This window comes from Lepisosteus oculatus, chromosome 10 (assembly GCF_040954835.1).
Source record: "Lepisosteus oculatus isolate fLepOcu1 chromosome 10, fLepOcu1.hap2, whole genome shotgun sequence".
Lineage (NCBI taxonomy): Eukaryota > Metazoa > Chordata > Actinopteri > Semionotiformes > Lepisosteidae > Lepisosteus > Lepisosteus oculatus.
In genome coordinates this window covers 8,417,967-8,441,179 of record NC_090705.1, presented here as the reverse complement: position 1 = coordinate 8,441,179, position 23,213 = coordinate 8,417,967, and the positions used below count along the sequence as shown (strand labels likewise).

The window sequence follows — 23,213 nt, the reverse complement described above, 5'->3', positions numbered from 1 at the left end:
TGGCATCATTAAAACGCAGTTCTGCTTCTCATCAGCAGGGACTGGGAAGCTTGTAAAAGACTTGAAGGGAAAGTGGACCTAGAAAGAAAACCTGCTTTACGCATCTAAAATTGGGATGAAAATTTCACCTGTCAGCAGGAGAATGACCTGAGGCATAAGGCCAAACCTACCCTGGAGTGGTTCAACTGATGTTCTCCAGAAAACGTGAGAGCGGTATAATATTGTTTATCTCAGGAGACTTCAAAAGTGTGGGCCTGTTATATTCTGCAACAGCTGTTTCCACTAGACTGCACTTTCTAATCCAAAGCAATACCACGGTGACACTGTACTGCGGGAAGTGGCATCCTTGATATTACAATTCTGAACCATATCTTTGCTTGCTGTTTGGGGACTCCAGGTTACAGTCTTCTAGTGAGGTGGCCCAGTCTAAAACGGCCAATGTCTGGATCACAGATATCAACCAGTGCTCATGGTGAGCACCTTTACTGGACCCCAAAACACAGTGGATCTTTTAAAGCCTGCCTTACTTGCCATGATCTCAGAGTAGGATTTTGACAAATTAATATACAAATGAACCTCCACAAAATGTAAGCAAAATAATAATGGCATTACACAAAAGTATTTCAGAGACATTTTCTGCATGTGTTTGGGCTTCACATAATAATAATAATAATAATAATAATAATTGCTTATACTTATATAGCGCTTTTCTGGACACTCCACTCAAAGCGCTTTACAGGTAATGGGGACTCCCCTCCACCACCACCAGTGTGCAGCCCCACCTGGATGATGTGACGGCAGCCATAGTGCACCAGAACGCTCAACACACATCAGCTATCAGTGGGGAGGAGAGCAGAGTAACGAAGCCAATTCAGAGATAGGGATTATTAGAAGGCCATGATTGGTAAAGGCTAACTGGAAATTTGGCCAGGACGCTGGGGTTACACCCCTACTTTTTTCGAGAAACGCCCTGGGATTTTTAATGACCACAGGGAGTCAGGACCTCAGTTTTACATCTCATCCGAAGGACGGCGCCTGTTTACTGTATAGTGTCCTCGTCACTATACTGGGGCATAAGGACCCACATGGACTGCAGGGTAAGCGCCCCCTGCTGGCCCCACTTACACCTCTTCCAGCAGCAGCAGCCTTAGTTTTTCCCAAGAGGTCTCCCATTCAGGTAGCTGCAGGGCAACATGGCTGCTGGATATGCAAACATACAATTTGCAAGTACTTACAAGTGGTGCCAATGACTATAAGTAATACAGCAATGCCTCTGCTGTAGACTACACATAGACTGAAACTGCCACTACCTCAGAGAGTGACGTAATTAAGAATCACACCAGAAAATAATTTGTTAACTGATGCTCAGGTACCACTTGACACTGCATGCCACACTGTCAAGTCAGACGCCTTACAATTTTTTATCATATATGCAGCAAGTGTGCGACACAATCAGGAAACCTTGGAGAAAATAAAAAAAGGTCTTGGAATATCTGACCCTAAGGTCCTTGAGGACACAAGGACATTCCTCTTTCTAGTCTTGATTATACTGGCCTGCTTGTTCCAAACATTATACCAAGGGCAGGTGATCAAGAATGTGATATTTTTAACTTCCAACAGCCGCACATGTGGCACAGTCATGCAGAACCAAATGCTCTTTTCCGACTTCATATTTGCTCTCTGCATTCATCCGTCTACCCCAGCAGTGTCACGGCAGTTAAAAAAATACTCTTATTTGCAACAGGGATCATATGAGCCAGAGCTCTGCAGCTCTCTACTCAGGTTTGAAATGCACCAAGGGAGCCTGCCTGCAGCTCTACCAGCCAGCACTAATGGTACACCATTACCGAGAAACAGAAGCTCACAAGGAAAAACATACATGGTAAGGTCATTACTCAACAAAGCAAGAAAGAACTTAAAATATTACAGACAGGGGAGTTTAAACCATAAAATATGAAAATATACAGCAATAAATCCTCTTAACCACAGGACCAATGGTATTATTCATTTCTCCCATGTACTGTTAAACCTAGTCACTGAGAGTTAAACATATAAAACTTTAATGCCTTTTCCTTATTTTCCAACTAAAATGTTTGCTTTCCTGCATGTACACGTCTCTCTATGGCTGTGACAGCTATGAAGGGTATTAACAGCGCTGGCGTCCTTTTAATTAAACAGATGGGCAGCTCCGCCCAGTGCCTTTGCCGCACCACCATCCACACGCGCTTCCCACGTCTACGCAGGGAAGGCACCTCCTTGACATCTTTCAGCTCACGTCATCACGGCCAACTCTGCCAGAAGCAGGGAAGCAGACACGTTAAGCACCAAACGTGACCCAGTCAACAGCTGCAATGAAGACTGCTTTCAGTTCTCTGCAGAGTTCCATTTGAATTCGCGGACGTGACGGCTTTTAGCATCTTCACCAGTGACGGTTTCATCCCATTGGTCGGGAATAAAATGAAAACTGGAAGGACAGACTCGAAATCTTCCCCGTCTGAGTGCAGTCTGCACAGGTCAAGCAACGCGCTCAGTACCGCACCTGCAGACGGGCGGTAAAACCAGCACTTTGCCCCCCTGCTATTCGTAGCTCTGGATCTAATTTGCCAAGGCCAACACGCCCGCTGCTCGAAACCCTGCCCTCCCGCGATCGCGCCAGCCTGAACTTCTGTCAACAATTGACACAGCCAGCACCTGCACAACAGCCCACAGGGAAGAAACACACTTAAAACTGCTCAACCATAAAATGACTGGAAAAACGAACTCCTTTATGTGATCCCAGTACAGGCAAAGTACTCTCATCAGTGCAATACAGGAAAGAAATACTATACTGTCCATGTTCACGTTTTCCTGTGTACGGAAAGTATTAGCAGCTATTAGTAGTGCCAATTATTGTGCTGCTTAGAACAGACTGACAGGCTGAAGACAACCAAAGCTACATATAATATGTTATATGAGCACACTTAAGACTAGCAATCATTAGTGATTAATTATAAATATAATGTAAATATTAAAATGTAATATTGCTTAAATGTACCATCCTATTTCAAGCAAGATGTGTAATTCACAGAACTGTGAAAACCCTCTTCGACTCACAGGATTTGTCTTCCAAGAGCTCTTATTAATCTTATTAATTAGATACAATTCAGAGGCTTTCCAGAAGGTAAAAGCCTTTGTATTGCATTCCTACCCAACGTAAGTTATGTATTGTATGCAAACCTATTAGGCTATATAGCCTAAATGTTGGTTGCATCTTCCCATTTCTTCCTGGATTTATTTTCTAGAAAGGGCTTTCAACCTTTTGACACTAGGGTCTTTCCACAAGCTCAGCTCTAATGAAATCAAATACACACATATGCATAGTCAGCAAAGGTCATGCCCAACTTCCAGAGATTGCTCATGGAAGAAAAAGCCGCATCTGACGTGCTAGAAAGGGAAATCAGAACATTTTCCAGACAGACAATCTTGTTCTAATTCGAGTGCCGCAGACTAGAGCGTTATTACTCACAAACATGCATCCAGAAAAGATGTTCATTGCTTCCACTACTTGAGAACAAAAAAAGTTTGATATGTAGAACCCACCTCCTTTGCCAGAGGCCAAGGAAGTATCTTAAAAAAAAAAACATAAGTGAAGAGGATAACTTAAACCTGCACTCTGGGCTCCGAAATATTCGATACACCACTTGAAAACATGATATGTGAAGGCCAAAATTATACATTACCTGGCAGGTTAAAATTGAGGAAGATGATGTCAGCATTAAATGTTATCGAATGTGTGAGAGTGTGAGATGTAGTGGACGGTGCAGCTCTCCCACAAGGTTGTTAAGATCTGTTTGCCAGGAGTGTGACAGTAGCTTAACATGATATTACCAGGATTCTGATCTAATTACATTGTGGCAAGTACATTTTGATGTGATAAGAGCAGGTTGATGTCAGTGGGCGTGATGGAGTAGTCATGAGCTGAGTGTAAAGACCTGCAAAGTACATATTGTGATGCTTTCTGGAACAATGGCATGGAATGTTTTTATTTATGAACATAAAGCTCCATTTACTTGCAGATCTTTCTTCTTTTAAGAAAGAGACTGCAACCTGGCCAGCAAAGTTATAAAGGGGAAAGTGGGGCTCACCCACCATCAACCGCAAATTGTGACAGTGGACAACACACTGACCCCCTTTGCTCTTTCTGTACCAGTGGGGCAGAGGCAAACAAATGCTGCAAAACAGATGTGCCATCTTGCATGGGCCAAACAAATAGCTTACCAGGCTGCCAGCATGGGAAAATGCATGTATTTAATTTTCAATAGGTATGTGACAATGGCGCATATATTTGAAAACCACAATTGTTAGCAAACTCCGGTGGCCAGCAGTTTCACCACAAGCAACTGGCAACATAATCACTTTCAGGATAGCCTAAGGTGGAATAATTCAAGGGAATGAGTTTCTGTAACAAGCAACCCATATCATATGAATTAACTATTTTTTTTGCCACAGGAAGAGTCTAAATGCAACCAGCATGTGAAAACTTACAGCAAAATAGCTGTATAATTGATGTCGGATTTCTTTAGTTTTCCTGCATTTTGGTCATTTAAAAAAAGAATGCAATTAGTTCTCAGATACAAATGTACGGATTTGTAAAATTCATCACTTACATTAAAGACCATATAACTATATCACACTTTTTCATTCGGCACAGACAATTCAGACTGACGTGATATTTGACATATTTAAAAATGAGCAAATTAGCTCTTGTGAGGTTTAAGCGAACACATCTGCAGTGAATTGGGATGCACTGAAACAAAAGAGGAATTCACAAAGCCTTATTACAAAGATAATCTAACAAACATTTACAAAAGAATAAAACTGTTTACAGTAACAGTTAGAAATCGAATATGACAATTTAATGTTTTTCCTAAGCTGCTTAAACCTAATCTGAAACTACACAGAGAGGCATTAAAAACAAAACAAATGAGAATGGTTCCAATACTCATTTGTTGCAATTTTTAATGCTTCTCAGTTTATAATTAAAAGTATATACAATAGATACATAGATATGGATATATATAGCAGTGTTTAATTTCATATTTTTTCTTCCTTTTCTTTTTTAACTTTTTATTTCTGAATTGAAACAGAAAATGCAGTTAGACTTTTATTGCACTTAAGCAGTTGTTTTAAATATTAATTGCATGTCTCAGGTTTAAAAAAAATATTCATTTAATCATGACTCCCTTCATAATTTTTCTCATTTCTATTTAAATCAGGTGGGACCATTTGATCATAAATCAAAACAAAAAACGTCTTCCATCCTCTAGAATCCTTTTTCCTTTTCTTTTACAGTTTGTCTGTTTTCACAGCTGAGAAGGAAAAAGGTTAAAGAAGGACTGTCTTTTCTGTCCAAGAGTCACTTAAGGAATTAACCTTGAGTTCACGAATCAGCTCGTAATGGGTACAGTGAGACCTACAGTGTTTCACCTCAAAGAAAATATACAGCGCCGGATTTAACAGTCACTTGTGCTTACTGCTGTAACAGCTGGAGAGCGATCCTCCCTGGTATGTAAAAATCCAGGTATGAGGAACTGAACAATTAGGCCTCAGCTAAGCAGATAAGCAATACGTCAACTAGTTCTAATAAAGGCCTGATAATCAGCTATTACTCTGCAGACCATCCACATTGCATTGCCTCTTTACAAGGGGAACATCTCACTACTATCCGGTTCTAAAAATATCATTTGTGAGATTCAGAAAATGCCTGAGGCATGTCATATCTTTGAGGTCCCAAATGCAATCGTGATATGGGACTGAACAGACTGAGGTCATTTTATAAAGAGTTCCGATAAGGCACTGTAACCTATTCAGTGGCCACTACTGTCACAGTGTGACATGGCAAACTGGAGCCTTGCATGCACAGGGCAAGACTATGCCTTGAGCAGGAGGCTAGCTGTGGTTAACTGTATCATCTGGACAGCATGTCTTTGGATGGTGGCAGATAACCAGAGCACCTGGAGGAAACCCAAGCAGAGATGTAGGGAACATGCAAACTCCATATAGAAGTTGCCCCAAAACTCAATACATGTAAGGCAGCAGCACCCACTTTTAAGCACCATGCTTGTGCACAGTAAATCACAACATCAATATGCCCGTTTAAAACTAGAGGTGCCTCCACAAAGTCACATCTTAACTCTCTGGTTTGTAGCTCCTTATAATCCATGTCAGCATGACTTGCCCTTATCTAGTGGAAATGGAACTGTCTTCCAGCTGGTATACAGTTACCTCTTAATCAGCAAGACAAGCGCTGTTCCTTTTGTATTACCTTAAGCATGCACTTTATCTGTGGTGAATTATACTTCTTTGCAAAACATAACATCTCATTGCTGTGGGGATGGTGCTGGTTCCTAGGTAATGTTCCTGGCTGATGGGTTTGAGAGCAAAAAAAATCACACACCGAATCCTAAAAGATTTTCTAATTCAAACAAAATAAAACCAAAAAGTAAATCAAACTGAAAGTCCGGAGAAGGAGGCAACTGAATCTCAAGAGTTGAAATTATTTTTCAGCTTTCCAGGATGCTCATTAACAAAGGACATCGGAATGAGCCATGTCCCAGTCGGAATGGAGCAAGACCTTGTGAGAAGAGTCCTGGAGGCAATGGGCCTTGCTGATAAGGCCTGACTGCAACTGATTCATCGGCAGTCCGGGCCAACCCTCCCACTTGATCTTTTATTCATAAGCCTGCCTTGTCCTGGTCATAAAAGCGTGGAAGCAGTGATGTCTCAGTTTATGGCCCGCTCCCCCCTTCCTTCATCACTCACCCGGTGGTAAGTCAGGGTCGCTGGGCGCTGCCTGATGGATGCGGCGCGGCTTGGCTAATGATTTAACACTTTCTGCTGCGCTGCGGCTGGTTGAGCTGGAGCCGCAGCTCTCGTGGTCCTCCTGTGAAACAACATCAACAAACAATCATCTGGGTCACTCAGGCACTGAGGGGGGAGAAAGAGCACGCACTGCTGAACCCCCGACGGTTTACAACTAGGACCAAAAGCTTTACAAATAAACCTTGATTCCAGGCTGGATAGTTCAAACGCCCACCGGGGAAGCCCAGAGACATGATTATCAACATTCAAAGGGTGCCGCATTTTAGGAAAGAAGGAATGCCATGCACACACACACGAATCAAGCCAGAAGTGTTGCTAAGTGAGCTGAGACGTGAACAGAAATGTTAAGAGAAAGTTCAATATGTTTAACGGGAGAAGCAGGAGGAGGACGTTCAGATGGACAGCACACAATATGAACATGAAGAGATGCATTTTTAAAGAGAGGAATCTGAATGCCAAGTGTGTGCTTATTTATTGGTCACATGGAAATAAGAATCGCAAGCACAAAAATTAAAATTGGTGACGTATTGTCTGTTTTTCACTGTCCTACAATAATCCCGATTATCAAATCCTACTAAGAAAAATAGAGCCTTGTAAAGTTGTCATTGTAATGGATCACGCACAAGGCATTTTCACAAAAAATGACCATCTCTAAGGAAAAGGTATTCACCTCTAGCATGGCTTTGATTAGAGTTTTATAAAACAGTGTAACCTTTTCACTGGGAAGCAAAAGCATGTGTAGACAGTCAAAACTGTGAGGGATCACATCTGTTTAGCATTTAACATTGGATAAAATCACAGGTCTCAAAAGTCACAGTTATCCTCAGTAATATAAACAGCAAAGGTGTCAAAATGAATCACATCTGGTAGCCCCTATTTCATGCAAAGTTAGAACTGTTGAAGTCTGTAATGAAGATTGCATTTCAAACATACTTTACATAATTCAGAGGTGGCCACTCAAGAACTCAATTTATTCTCCTGTAAAATAAACGCTTATAAGGACAAAACAGCAAATGCACTGAGAAAGACGATCTGAGTCATCTTGAACCTCCCTGCTCTGCGTTTCACAGCACTTTGCTCCAAAACTGCAGAACCATTCCATCTCTAGAAATGGGAATAGATAAACATTAGGAGAGGAATAATAAATAACTCACCAGGGTGAAAGTCTGGAGATTAGAAATGACAAAAATCAGATTGTTGTTGATTGCCCTCATTTCTTCACAAAAGCCGCAAAGTTGTAATGCACTGTGTCTGTTATTTGGGACTACTGACAAAATTTAAATCTGTATATATTTCCGTAAAAACCTACAATTAACTGAAATCAAAGCTCAGAATAACTTGCTCTATAGTGTAAATTAGAGCACTATATTTTTTTTTTCAGCTGAAACTAAAAGAGCTGCAGTTTAAATTGTATTGATTTCCCTGAATAAAAAAGTTGCACTTTAGTTTTGTTTTTTAAAGTGGATAGAGGAAATAAATGTACTTCTAAGGCTAATAACTGGAGAAAACAGTTCATGGTAGAGGACATGAGCTCTGAGATCCTTTCGGACTGAAACCTCTATATAAAAGCAAAGAAATACTATTCAAAAACATCTATCAATGCTGTTGACGCCATGATATTCATTTAAAAAAATATATTTGAGCAGAAATCTAACAGCTGGAATGAAAAGAGCATAAAGTTCAAGTTATACTAGTTTTCCTCAACCAAAAAAGTATCCTTTTGGTTTTATCTCTTGAACTAGGTATACGCATACAGTGTATAGGAATTAAGCTATGGACAACAAAAAGATAGGTGTACCATTTAATTATCAGTAAATGACCATAAAAGTAATTCAATCAGTCTTTCACACAGTGAATAGCTTATAGCCTGGCACTAACTGAACAAATGCTTTTTTTTTTGGGGGGGGGGGAGCCCTAAAACAATTTGTCTGCCCCAGCTGCTCTCCGAGTAAGATGATCCAGCTAATGCCATATCAGGTCAGGGAGGGAGCTGGGGGCTGGGGGGGGCAGAGGAAAAGGCTTGAAGGCATGTCAGCTCAGCTGTTTCGTAAAGATGACGGCACAGGACCCCACCCCCAGTTTGAACTCTCCTCTCAGGCAGGCGCTCCCAAAGGCTAGGCTAGCCCAGCCCTGCCCCTGAGTGATGGAATGTGGGCTGAGAGGAAGGGGACCCCCTACTTGGAGGGTAAGTGGGTACCCGGTGAGGGTTAGGGCACAGGAAGGGGATATGTGACCCCTTTCAGTGAAAAACGTCTCGCCAGCAGTCAATCAGCGCAGCGGCCTTGACATTTGGGGAGACCCTGCGGTTTGACACCAGTTTGCCGTGTTCCCTCCTGAGGAAAAGCAAGGCCAGGGGCCACTGCAGTGTGTTCGGATAGGCCGAAACGGCTGAAGCCACACACAACAGCCTGCTTCATGCACAAGTCAGGAAAGGAGACTTTTCTTCTACCGTCTCAAGCTTGAACAAGATTTAATGGCTTGAAATGTTATTTCTGTTATTTGGGACTACTAATAAAATGTCACACTGGAGAAAATATTAAACCAGTCCCCAGAATCTCATGTCCCTTCAAGGCAAAGCCATATCTTATTTTTAGATCAAAACCTGATTTTTTTCAGAACAAGAAAACTTGTTTTCACTTTTGCAGAGTGTTTCGAAACTCTTTATGGGACTTTATTCTTAAACTGTATACATATTAATACACATAACACTGAATGCACTTAAAACAAAATGTGGATAAGTGATTTTTACAGTATGTTTACATTCTAACTTCAAAGAAACAGACCTAAAAAGTCACTTTGCTGCCAGTAAGGTGAAAATCTCCATTGCTAGAAAAAAAAAAGAAATCTGATCCCTTTTTATCTTGCTGACACAAACCAATCCCTCTCAGCAGTGACAAGCCACAGTCTAGTCCTCTTCTTCAGGGCCCACAGAAACTGGTCCCCGGAGAGAGGCCTGCTGCCAGGGTGCTGGATAGGCAAACATTCCCAAACAAATAAACAGGGAATGGGCGGCTGCTCATCCCTGGAGCGGCCCTGCACTACAGACAGCCGCCAGGGGAAACAAGCCAGACTCCACTCATTAAAGGAAAGACAACAAGGCAGAAAGGTTAAAAACTGGGAAGGGGTAGGGGGGGGGATATGCCTGACAAGGCACCACAACTCACAAAAACAAATTTGCTAAGAGGCCCCAACTCCACCATTATGCTGGAAAACCTTTAAACACAGCTATCTGCTTCAGCTTTATGTTGCACTTCAACCAGCCTAGATGTCTAGAGTCCCTTGCCTGAAACAGCAGATTTCATTTCATTTCATTAGGGGGTATCATGTCCAAGTAGGTGCACAAACACACACACATTTTAATGAGATAGCCCACCTTCTAAACCCGGACAATCACCCATCTCCCATAAAACAAATACATAACTCATCTAACATGCGGGCCTCGTCTTTTGCAGATAACTTCTGACTTCAGGTTATGAAACCACGATACAAAATTTATGTGCAGCTACTGTTGGTATTGAAACAAAATGGATATAAAGGTGAAAAGAAGGTCACAAGGGGAGGCAGGCAAGTTTACTAAGGATAACGTGGTAATTAATGTGAACCATACGTCAGTTTTTCATTTGCCATCAAGACATACACCAAACACTAGAGAAACTGACTTTCCCTGAAGACGTATTTACAGTAATGAAAGTGGAGTACGCTAGGCTGGTGCTGTGTGCTGTGAAACAATCTAAGTTAATTTCAAGGTCTTTACTACACGAAGATCGAGCTTAGAATTTACACCTCGCTGATATGAAAACCTCACACTTCAAGTGCAGAAATACCGTCATAGCAGGGCTTAATAGAGTCTTAACAGAAACTAGATGCAGATGAACACCCTGCAAAATCCAGTGAAGCAGAACGGAATATTCTGCTGAACGTTTCTTTAGTGGAAACACCACATGACAAAAAAGCTTTTATTAAAACAGTCCCAGCAAAGGTATTTCAACATTCATAAAAACGGGTGCTTTTCTAGCATGTTTCCAGTCCTGTAAAACCCTACATTCTGTCTGACTTTTTCCCCCCCCTTTGTGGGGTTTCCAACTGACTTGTACTGGAAAAAAGATTATTTTTTTTTTTAAAAAGGTTGAAAATGTATGCAGATTAAGCAAATCTCCACACATAGGAACTGTGCAACGAGATCTTTAATGATCACAAGCAGCCAGAACCTTGGTTTAACTTCTCATCCTGAAAAAAGTTTGGTGATCATTTACATTCTCACAATATGGTACTATGGTAGGCCTTAGGATATAAGGCACAGGATGTATAGCAGTCTTGATCTGTAAAATTCCAGTATGGAACAGTGTGGACAATACCTGTTAGTTTGATTTATTTTATGTGATGGTGATGTACTGTATTTTTTACTGCATTCAAAACTATTTAGACAGTCGAAGCTACAAACATTAAATGTCTTGCTTTATTATCCCCCTAAATAGGCAAAAATAAAAAAGCAAAGAAAAAAAAGTAAAATAAATACAAATTATAAATACACATTTCTTTTAACTTCATGCTAAAAGTTAATCACACCTAGACTGGAGGTTATAATAGAGTTGATATCTACAAGTGTATGACAAATTGGCATTATTTTACTTTCAGGCTATTTTTTTCTCCACCATGTAACTATAACCAGTATTTTTAGCACAATGTCTGTGTCCATTTTCACAAGTACACAAACCCAGAACAATTGAAATAACCTAAAATATCTCTGCTATGCTTGATCAACATATAGCTACAGAATCTTACTGAAACGAATTATATACAGTACCTGTTCCATCAGTACATAAAAAAAGTTATCAAAATCATCTGTCCACCATCTGTCACAAGTGCAAAATATTTTTAAAAACTAAATAAAATCCTGGGTGTATAATCTAAAACTGCTATAGCTAGTAATTATGCACATACTTTAATACTTCAATAAAACATTTCCAAGCCTTATTTCTTTATAAAACCACGTACCACAGCAAAACAAAATATTTCGTACATACTGTACATGTTTGAGTTTACAGAACAGCTAAACAAAACTCTTAGTTCAAACATCAAGTCATTAAATCTACAAACAAGTTTTAATGAGTTTTCCTTTTATATTCTACCAACTAAACAAATCACATACCTAAAAAATTACCTCACTCTCTAGAAAGAGAATGCACTTCCAGATCTTTGTTTTATTCTAAAAGTAGAACTGTTTACAGGTCTGCGATACCAAAAGTGTTACTAAGCACATTTAGTTCTGCATAATGTTACAATGAAAGCACTCCATTAATGTTCCAAACATGTGCCTCTTTCAGAAGCCCAGAAATAAAACATGTTCATTAAAAGGATGTGAAAAAGTTCCAAGCCAACTGCCAAAGTCCGCATAATTATAAAAATATTTCACACTGGAACTAAGAAGAATCACAAAGATTACAGTGATGTCATAATTGACAGTACTGCCAAGAATGCATTGATTCTACCCAAGTCAAACTTGAGTGTGTTTAATATCTGGCTTGTACAAGCCCAGAATAACAATATAAATAAACAAAGAGCTGGGTTGTGTACTGAAGGATCAAGGAAGCTGTTAACTGCTCCTACTTCAAATCAGTTTTTTTCCCTTTTTTAGCAAGTCTTTGAACAATAGTCTCTTTCTGACTAACTAACCTGAATAAGTGTAATTGGTCACAGTTGCTTTACAGATGTTTTGACACAGGATAACCACAACTCCATCTGTTAGTAAATACCCTAGAGATGTGGGGTTTAATGTTGTTTAAGAATAAGCAAAACATTGAAATGTTACCTTGAAATACAGCAGGGGTCTGAATATTTTGATTCATTAGCATTTTCTTTAAATAAGTCTGTATAAGATTCAGGGTAAAGTATTCCAATAATCTAAGTAGCTAGGCATAGAGCAGTACAAATGATAAATTCTATATACTGCATGATTTGATTAATATCGTCACGAACATCACAAAACTGCAATCTATTTTCTTCTACTTAATTTATCCCAAATTGAAGAACTCGTGCAAAAAGCTGTTTTGATTTGTAAAGTCACCGAAAAGTCAAACTGTATTCCTGGTTCAACACTTAGGCTCCTGTAATGGAAAAGGTTGTCTTAATACTTTACAAAGTGCACCTTCACCATTACAGCAAACCCAGTTAAAGCTTCCCAGCGCAACATTAGCTTTCTGTCCTACATATTTCATATTTGCTATGGCTCTCAACAGCAGATTCAAAATCTAACCCAGATCACAAAAATGATAGTTTATGTGGTATTATTTTAACCTTAGCACATCACTTTAACCACCACTGAAGAATAATTCAGACTGATTTGGATCAAGACCTGTGAGAGAAAAAATATATAATATGTAAATATACAGTATTTACAAAAACATAAATAAACCGTTATCATCATAGAGAAGATCTCAGGGTTATTACAGAAAAATAGGAAATGTCTCCATTTATATTTGAGGAATATGTCATCATAACTACAGCTTAGGTAACAAATGAATTTCAACATCCATGAAAAACATGCATTGTTGACGTTCTTCTAAGTTTCTAAAGTCAAAACAAGAAGAAAAACATGGAATACACAGCAGATGACATAAACCCAAAATTATGCTTTTTGCAAAAGACTTCAAAGTTCTTGACTCCATTTGGAGAACACAATCAGTCTAATTTTCAATGATCTCAAAGGGATCCGTTTTCGTTTTTTCGGTAGAACAGGCCAAAGTATATTAGCGGCTAGCATGCACTTAGAACTCAAAAACATCGTTTTTGCAGAGCACTGATAAAGAGAGCTGATTCAGAACAAAATCCGAATATATTACTTTGCTCAGACTGCATATTTTAAGGTCAAGGTAACAAACGGATTTTACAGCCATCCTAACTGCAAATTAAAAACTGACCCCACTCATATTAAATTTATTTTTGGAGAAAACAAGCTATCTTTTTTCTCACTCACAACCTGATAAATAAGTAAAAGAAAAGCTAGCTGCATGTTTAATCAGTACAATTCTTCATTCATCTGAACATCGCATGTGGATAGACCATCTTCATTGCTTTATTTAAGCATTTTGTTGTGCACTGCCATTAAAGTTTGGAAATTCTTACCCTATTTCAAAACATTCAGTATGAGCCACTGAACCTTCTCTACACTCCAATCCCCATCTGCAAATGTACAAACTATGCTATACCCTCTGACACACGTCAGGTGACGCTCTCCTTGTTCCCATCGCCTCCAAATTCTCTTAGAGTACACAGGATGATCTGGGAATCTCCCTTGAGTCAGACAACATGGGCAAACCCATCCCTGTCCTCAGCCATGGATATTAGGAAGACCAAGAGCTTTGGTACAGAGTGTTGTCAATGCATCACAGATTTCAAGCTCTTGATAAATGATTTTTCCCACAACTCCCAAACCCTGACAATTTTATAATAAGCACATAGTTAATAACATGATATTTCTTGAAGAATGAGCTGTTGAATTGAGTCCTGGGATACCCTCTCCTAAACCTAATATCATGGAAAGACTCCTTCTTTCTCCTCCTAACTGTGCACATAATAGTTCCCCAATGCTTCTAATGGTTTAATACATCAAAAAAACACCTTAAATTGTCTTATTATTCAAAAAGGGTTGAGTAAAAAACAAAAAGCTACAACATTAAATATGCACTTGAATATGTTTTTCTTTTACGTGTAATTGCATGTGTAAGAATTCTCTTCAGTGATGGCTTTCTTAGGTGGAAGATTGGCAGAACCACAATGAACTTTAAACCAGAAGGGTTTTATGCCATTTTAACTAATCATCCTTTGTGTGAATATTTATGGCGGAATACAAACCAATGTTTACTGGCGTGCAAGGCTGCAAACCTCTTAACGGTCACTGCTTACCATTAACCATCTTCCCATCCCGTTTGTGCCTGAGCAGAGGAGCAGGGGTAACTTAGTTTGGCCGCAAATATACTTTCATATCACTCCTCGACTTAATCAGGCCAAAGGTACACGCCACGCGATTGTTTAAAACATTAGACGACAGCCACTTCATTTCTCCTTTTCAAAAGGAAAAAAAGAAGGAACAGCTTTCCTGATTTAGATCTGAGGAGCTCTGGTTCTTTAGATGTCTCCATCAACTAACCACAAACCCTGGCTAAGCATGTGAAGCATTCTGGCTAAACTCTCATGTCCCCTGCTAATAACTGCAATGTGTACACCAAAGCACTCAGCACACAACCAGAAATGTAAGCTTACAATGTGAGCCAAAAGAAATTAATACCTTCGATCCAAACCACAGCTTCAGCTCATTAATTTCTAATATTTCAACATGAAATATTCCTGAGAGAGTACTGATAGGTAACCCAACCGGCTAGATGTTTTTCTTTGTATTTTTTTTTTTTAATTTAATGTCTTCCTGAAGATGAATCCAATTTCTGTTTTATTGAAATGTGTTGGTGACATGGCACTCGATTAATGTCACTAAAGACAAAATTAAAAACAAAGCTTCAGCGTTCACTAACCTCTCCTGTCGGAGAACTTCATGGGTGTTTCAGCTGCATGCAGAACTGCTACCTAGGAGCTACTATAAATGTTGCACTTATCACAATTTTTAATTTGGCTAAATGTTATTTTTTGGTAAATGCTACAAACAATGAAATAGAGAAAGAAAATAAACGGGAAGATGTGGTTCCTGTTAAGCCCTGCATGAATATTAATTCTTAGTTTAATTTCTCCCCGACAGAACTCAATGAAAAAAAAGACACCTTATACAGCATCCGATCAAACACCTTTCAATATCAGAAATGAATTAGCAAAATTAGCTCAAACTATACAGTATATGTCTATATGCAGGCATGCTAGTGATTTAGTTTATTCTGAGACCACGGGATTCAATGATTGAAAGAATTAGTTCAATATGTTGGCATTGCAAAAAAAGTAAAACAGCGATAACACTTTTGATCACTTTTTTATGTAAGTAACAATGTTTTCGAGTTAATCATCTTTGTATTTACTTCAACAAAGTGCCAATACTCTCTCCTATCCCTGGAACTTTTTAACAGCACGTTTTCTGTGATTTGCACTAGGCCAGTGGTCCTGTACGAAGTAAACCTGTACTACAGCCTGTTACACTGGATAGCCTCTGGTCAGCTGGAAATTATAACTGTCTCAAAGTTTAGCAAAAGATTTAAGCAATTATAATATAATTATAACACATGTAAATTCTTATCATGTTGGTCATTTTAAGAAGCAATGTGGTATTTCTCAACTGGGTGATACACTTTTCAAGGCATACAATGTTTATTATCTTTTCAGCTAACCATATGCTTTCCAAATCCTTTTTTCCCCCTGCATGAAGAGTGACAAGTTGAGCAATTATTCAAACTACATTCTTCCTTTGTTAGCCACACATCGCAGAACACTTTTTGGCTCGGTTCAAATCCAAATACACCCTCTAGCTCACAGATCACAGTACCCTGTTTTTGTTTTCATTAAATAACCCTTCTCAATTTATACATGACACAAACTGAGGCATACGGATACTGAACACCTACAATATTTTTTAATTAAACAAAAACACAAAAAAGTTTGTAATGCACGTGCACGTGCCAGACTCTCAGCCATTCCCTGTCACAATACTGAAGTGCGTATTTTCAAGTCAAAAATGACCGTGGCGCATTGCAGAGGCACGCCTGTGGAGTCCGATGAACAGAATCAGTAGTGAGGGACAGAGGCACCAAAGCCAGCCTGCTTCCGGACAAGTGACAGGAGGGGCACAGGCATCTTTCTCATGCCAACCAGGAAACAAACCCCAGGGGGAGGAGTTTAAGAACAGCCAACCAAACCAAAGCTGCATATCATAAAGAAACCAGGGAACCCATTCAAACAGGGAAGTGACATTAACATTGCACAGGCAGGCACTGAAGGCCACCATTACACTCGGGATCTCAGAGCCTGAAGCCATAGGAACCAAAAACATCTCTCTGTGCCACCCTAAGAAGGTGTGCATGATCTAGAATGATCGTGTACTGCCTACGCGAGCTGAGGAAGCTCAGAGTTCAACAGGAAGTGACAACGTACGTATGGAACTGTGAATGAGAGGGCGGTCACTTCCTCGATAACAGTCTGGTACGGCAACACAACTGCCCAAGAGAGGAAAGAGGAGAGAGTCGTGCACGCAGCATCCGAGAGCCTCGGTCGTGACCTAAGAAAACAAAGCTAAAAAGGTGTCCGCTGGCCTCAATACGTAGATCTTGAATATGAAGATAAGTGGAAGAGAGCCTCGATTGATTCAATAATATTTATGGTGTATGTGCAAGTTTAACACATGTTTTGTTGTTTTTATCTGGGCTGCATTGGGGCAAATTCCAAACACCTTCCTTGACATGACAATGAAGTACTGATTTGAAAGCTCTCAAATTTCCTTACTAGGAGTTCGTTTACAAATGACTGCATCTCAAAACAGCCAAAACCTAACTGAAAAGGGGCTGAAAATTTCAACTCCCCGGCAGCTCTACGATCCCGGGTTTGAGTCTGGGTCTGGTCATTAACTGGGACCAGAATCCCCCAAGAAGCAGTGCAGGGTGGGTTGAGAGAACGGTGGGCTTATCTGTCAGGGCTTATCTGTCTTGCAAGCTCCTGGTGCTTCTGTGCTGGACGCTCATCGCTGTCTCCTCCAAAGGGCGCTAAACCACCTGTATGGGGCTATGACACCTTCCATGCGATAAAAGACCCTCTAAAGCAGGTTGGAGGAACCTGCCAGCACTGTGCAGAGCAAGAGCAAGCAGCCAGGAGCCAGGCAGAGAAAACCACAGATCCAGATTGCTGGGTGTATCACAAAAAAAAGGACGATCCTACATTAAAAAAGTAAAAGCTTAAAGTGATCCCATTCTTCAACATTTTTTTAAAGTTTTAGTATCTTATGAACAAGCATACCCTTCGCAAGGATTAGTCCACATGAGCAATCGCCAGATTGTCCATGTTCTACTCACAACAGACGTACAGGGTCACAATGTATTCAAGCAGGAAAAAAAAACACTTTGCAAGCACACTTGACTTATGTTAAAGGGAGAAAACAATTAACAGAGAAAAGAGTTTTAGATCCAGTTCTACATGAAGTATTGCCATCAATTTGAAGCCGAAAACACTGAGAAAATTAACATGCTTCCATGTACTGTAAATCCATATTTTATGATTTTCTACTTTAGTGGTAATCCAAGAGCAAAACACTGCTGTAGATGCAGCTCTCTGAATTCCAGTCTCTGAAGTGAAAACAAAGGCTCTGCAGTTGGAAAATTGCTCACCAATAATTTAATTTGCTAGTTTGATACAGTCCGTCATCAAACTCTTAATTAGTGTAGTAAATCTATAAAAATGAATAATGAATAAAAATGGTATATGTCCAAGCAGTGATATCATAATCACTGCCAAATTAATTTACACAGCCCCTCTCTCACATTACAGTACAAAGTCGCCAGTAGATTCTGCGGTTATTTTATGTTAATCACCCAAAGCATAATTTAAGCAAATTTCCATTCAGTTACATGACTTTTGCCACATTACAGTTACTTTGCAACATCAATTGTTTTTTAATTTTAACAAGGAATCATTAATTGCTTTGTTATAAACACAGAATCAAAGGCTACATCAAAAACTTCAGGGTTATCCGATTTAAGTACTTAAAAAATGAGTCACATTTAAGCTCTTTCGGTTTTAAAGTTTGTAACCAACAGATCAAATAGCTTTGGGATATTACCCTAATAAAACACATTCAACGCCTAGAAAACATGGTGAATTCCACATAGGCTTATGGTCTAAAGCGCAGTGCGATGATCAAAGTGTGGCAAATACCAAAACTGCCACCAAAATTCTAATGTGCCTTACCAGTGCATTACACATCACTCTTTGATTTAAAATCTACAATTAACTATAAATCTTATAGTTGCCTTTTTATTGCTTCCCTGGATTGTCAAGACAATATAAATGATCTGTCAACAAAACAGCCTCTTCAAGCTCAACAATTGCCATTTTGCACTTAGTCTGTTTTTGCTACCAACATGCAACACCATCTGTACTTGTCTACATTAACTCTCACCAATCAAGTGTCTGCCCCGTCCTAAATTTTATCTTAAGCTTTTCAAGTTTCATTTGCTGCTGCTACAGTATTTTATAATCCTATGTTGATATCACCTAAATTACAGAACCATGGACAGACATATACATGAGTATTCACTACAATATTACACAGACAATTAAAGAGTCTCCCTAAACATGCTCTCCCATAAGATAAAAACAGGAAGAAACTAGAAAATATCACCTACTGAGGAGAAGTGATTTTCTCAATACCGAATTCTAATACTTATAAATAATAAACTGAGGTTTATTTTCTTTACATTGTTTGCCACTCTAACTTAAGTTGTAGAATGTGGATGCCTTCGGTCATAATAAAAAAAGACATTTACATTTGAAAAGACAAAGTCTTTTAAGATTTTTTTATTTGTTTTTTCTCTGTATTGTTGTACAGCATTTTCACATGCAAGGCATTAAATAGCATATTATCAACAAAATCACACATCACCTCCTGAAAAACATACTGTGCTGCAGAAAACATGCACTTTGACTATTTCATACCTGAAACACGTTTTAAAAAAGTTCAGATAAAAAAGGATCCCATTGGAGCAAAGTGTCTTTACATCTACTGTGACCCAAAGCACTCAGAATGCAAAGAATTATACTGAAAAGTGATAAAATGTGTCACCAGGAAACAATCCCTACAACAGAGTTAACTGAAGCCCATTTTTGGTCATGTTTTTTTATAACTGATATAAGTATATGACCTAGTTTTACTATATTACTACATACACAGTCTGTATCATTTCCACAGACACATGGTTTTGTTCCATTCCATGTGCATTTTACAAAATGCATTCAAGCACCAAGGCAAGAAGATTTTAGACTGATAAATGTGAGGTCTGCATTCAATAATGTGCAGCTGAGTCCACGGAAAACATAGAACATTTTAAAAGTATATGGAAGGCAGGATCTTAGCAACCCACAGCGCAAGACAAAAATCTGAAATCGGATGGAAAAAAAATACAGCGGTCGTGGGTTTCACAGGTGACTCAACCTGTAAACGCATGAGTTCAGAAAGTACATCTGCTGTAGCTCAATGGGCCACATTCTGCCAGTTCAGGCCTTGGCAACTTTGTAAGCACGCTGCGATTCGTGCAGCGTACGGCTCACCCCAGGCCAAGTTTTTGTCAAGTGGACTTGACACAGCATGGGTATCTTCAACTTGCCACAGCTGTCACAGGGGCTTTCTTGGCAGCTGTGAGCTTGCAGTATTCTTCAGTAGCAAAAAGATGCCGCCCGCCATTTGACAGAGAGCTAGCACAGAGGAGCTGCTTAACAGCGTTCTCAGTACAGGATAGCATGCACAGTCCCTGTTCCCCCGTGTTGGGGTACTGGGGTACTAACAGCAAGCTGAGTGGGTTAACCTTTAGCAATTCTAAATTGAAAAAGGCATAAAAAGAGATGGAGACGCTAGGAAGTCTAACTCCTAACAGCCACTGCCTGGGAAAATCCAGAACCTGAAAAATTGACTTTGCGGTAAATTTTTCTTCTTTCACATGACCATGATTTTCTTATTTCACATGGTGAAATGACTGGTTCGGCTACTGCATACATTTACCCCGGGATTCAAAAGATATGAGCTTTTTCCGAACAAATGAATCGCCAAATCTCCTTCCAGTTTTTACAGAGTGTCGACGAGATTCATAGAGTGTGGTACACGACTACAAAATATTAAATTAGTCCTGTTATTTTGAACTGATAATGTCTTAGAGGAGACTTAGAGGAACAAAAACCAGTATTCACTAGCACGCACATCTAAGAAAATACATTGATGCTGCAGTACTTGTAAGCAATCTGAGCACTCTAAGCAAGCAAACTGAGAATGATCTGAGGAATAGATTGTCAGAGAAGTTGTAAAATACTTTGATTACTGTTGAATATGAAAGATAAACATGGATGGTAGACTATATCCTACATTGTAATACCAAAAAGGCTTACAGATGTGAATGACCAAACCAGTCTAGCATAGTTGTACCACCTGAGTAACACAAATAAAAAGATAGACAGAAGCTCTGGTTTGTTTCTTAAAAATAAAGACTCCCCATAAAACTCACAGATGAGTGATAATAAATCACATTGTATTAATTGTAAAAGAGGCCCTAACAATATAAGCGCTCCCACTCAATAGCTCACTCTCAGGATTAGGGATTTCATGGGAATAAACAAATTTAAAAAATAGTTGCACATTATTAGGTGTCCCTGTACATCACAAGCTTTTCATTTCCTTAGCATATATATATATACACACACACACACAATACCAATGAGCAATCAGAAGGAAAAAAACAGTTATAATCACAAAAACTATTAATCACGGACACAAAAAACAGAGCACTACCACTGGAATTAGAATTTGATGCACACAGTGCACTAAGATATAAAATATTTTTTTAATTTAAAAAAAAACAATGGCAAATCATCAAACTCCATATGTAAGAAAAATCATAACTGAAATTACATATTCACAGCACGTGTAGACTCTTGGTCTTGGTGATCAAATTACCAATGGTTGGCAAACCAAAAGCCCGCAGTGCATTTTGCAATGTATTCTGAAGTCATGCAGACAATTCTGGAGATTAAATATGTGCACTGTTTGAAACTTTACTTGCAACAAATAATGGGTATTACTTCCATATCACTACTGTGTACGGTGGGTGCTTTGATTTTTTGGGACGATGCTGGAGATGTGACTTTAACGTGGACTTAAAAATTAAAGTGAAGGACTAATTTTATTGAAAACAGCGGCTCAGACACGAAATGACAAAACAGGAGCGTAAAATAGACTAATCATGAGCCTATTAAAGCTGAACTAATGTAAAAGGCATTAAAAAAACAATGAAGGCTGTCAGCTGGACCCTGTCGGTAGAGTGCACTGTGCTGCATCTGTCTCGCTTAGAAGGCTATATGAAAATATACAACCCTGTGTTTTCTTAATATGGAGAATGAAGGACTGAGCCCTTGCAAATGAACAGGAAGAAAGCAGACAAATTCTAAAATAATTCTTCATTTGAGGTTCTGACAAGTCTAACAGAAAGACAGAAACAATGTTAACTGTATGCATCTGGGGAAATTGCTTGCTTTTAAGCTGGGGAACCCCCACACAATACTTTGGCCAGTACCGATGCTGAGCTCTGATCTTCATTAAAAAGCACGAAGCAGCACGAAATGTATGCTCATACCCAATTTTGAGTACTAGTGCAAAACAAAACACTCTCAGATCACACATAATTGGGAGTCACTAATGCATTTCTGTTTCTATAATTCTGATTTCTCTCCATGACTTGAGTATGAGAATATTTTCAGAAGTTATTGGCTGGGATTATCCTGTACACAGTGTCCAATTACAACTCTCCAAAATCCGTTAATTCTTTTTTAATCTTATGTAGCAGGGTAAATACCAGGCTTATTTATCTATAAAATGCATGCAGAGCAGCAGAGAAAACAGAAGGAAAGATAGGATAACAGATTTAATCTTCATGCAAGTACTGCCTCACTGTTAAATAAGGCACTTGTCTGCAGTGCTAACAGTTTTTACTCAAATGAGCTTCTTAAACAGCTTAGGGCTCAAACAAGGAAGGTCATTTGTTTTTCCAGTTCTGTGCTTAAGTTACACTCCCTGATACACTGTATGATAAAATTAAGTGACTCTGCTGCATCCTGTCCATTGTAAAAACAATTCTTCCATCCAAGAAACATTGGCCGACTACATCATATGATGTCTCTGACTGTAGCTGAAAAGCAGATCAACACATTCATCTTCTCTAGAATTGATTACTGCAACGTCCTACTAACTTTAGCATGTCCAGAATCCAGCAACCAGAATCCTGAACAGGTCACTTGCAAGTGATCGCATTACTCCTGTCCTGGAGTCCCTGCACTGGCTTCTTATCAGGTTTTTTGTCAAGACCAAACTTTTCATGGTCACCTGTAAAGTTCTCCAAAGCTTGGCAACCGAGTACCTGTCTGACTTATCTTCCTACTCCCCACCTCACAACCTCGTTCATCTGACTCTGGTCTTCTCTTTGTCTACACACAGTACTATGGGTGACAGGCCTTTTCATGCTTTGCCCCAGAGCTCTGGAATTTTGTCTTCAAGGATATCAGAGAGTCACCTTCCAAGTGAGTTTTCAAAACCAGACTCAAAATCTTCTTCTTCAGAAAGGCTCAATTGATGCCTGTGTCTTCCCCTTGGCATCTTCGACAGTGCTCAAAACCCT

General features: G+C 39.3%; 1 protein-coding gene across 3 annotated transcripts in view; it reads right to left on the bottom strand.

The window, feature by feature from the left end:
* LOC102694431 (intermembrane lipid transfer protein VPS13B) overlaps window positions 1–23,213 on the bottom strand; it is a 325,472-nt gene that overhangs the window by 287,663 nt on the left and 14,596 nt on the right. For 2 of the 3 annotated variants that reach the window (XM_006636105.3, XM_015357899.2), the window contains exon 4: window positions 6,802–6,922. In XM_006636105.3, coding sequence (XP_006636168.2) covers window positions 6,802–6,922 — 121 coding nt within the window. Of the gene's footprint in view, window positions 1–6,801; window positions 6,923–8,015; window positions 8,252–23,213 lie in introns of those variants that run through there. The other variant, XM_015357901.2, reaches the window with a different exon arrangement.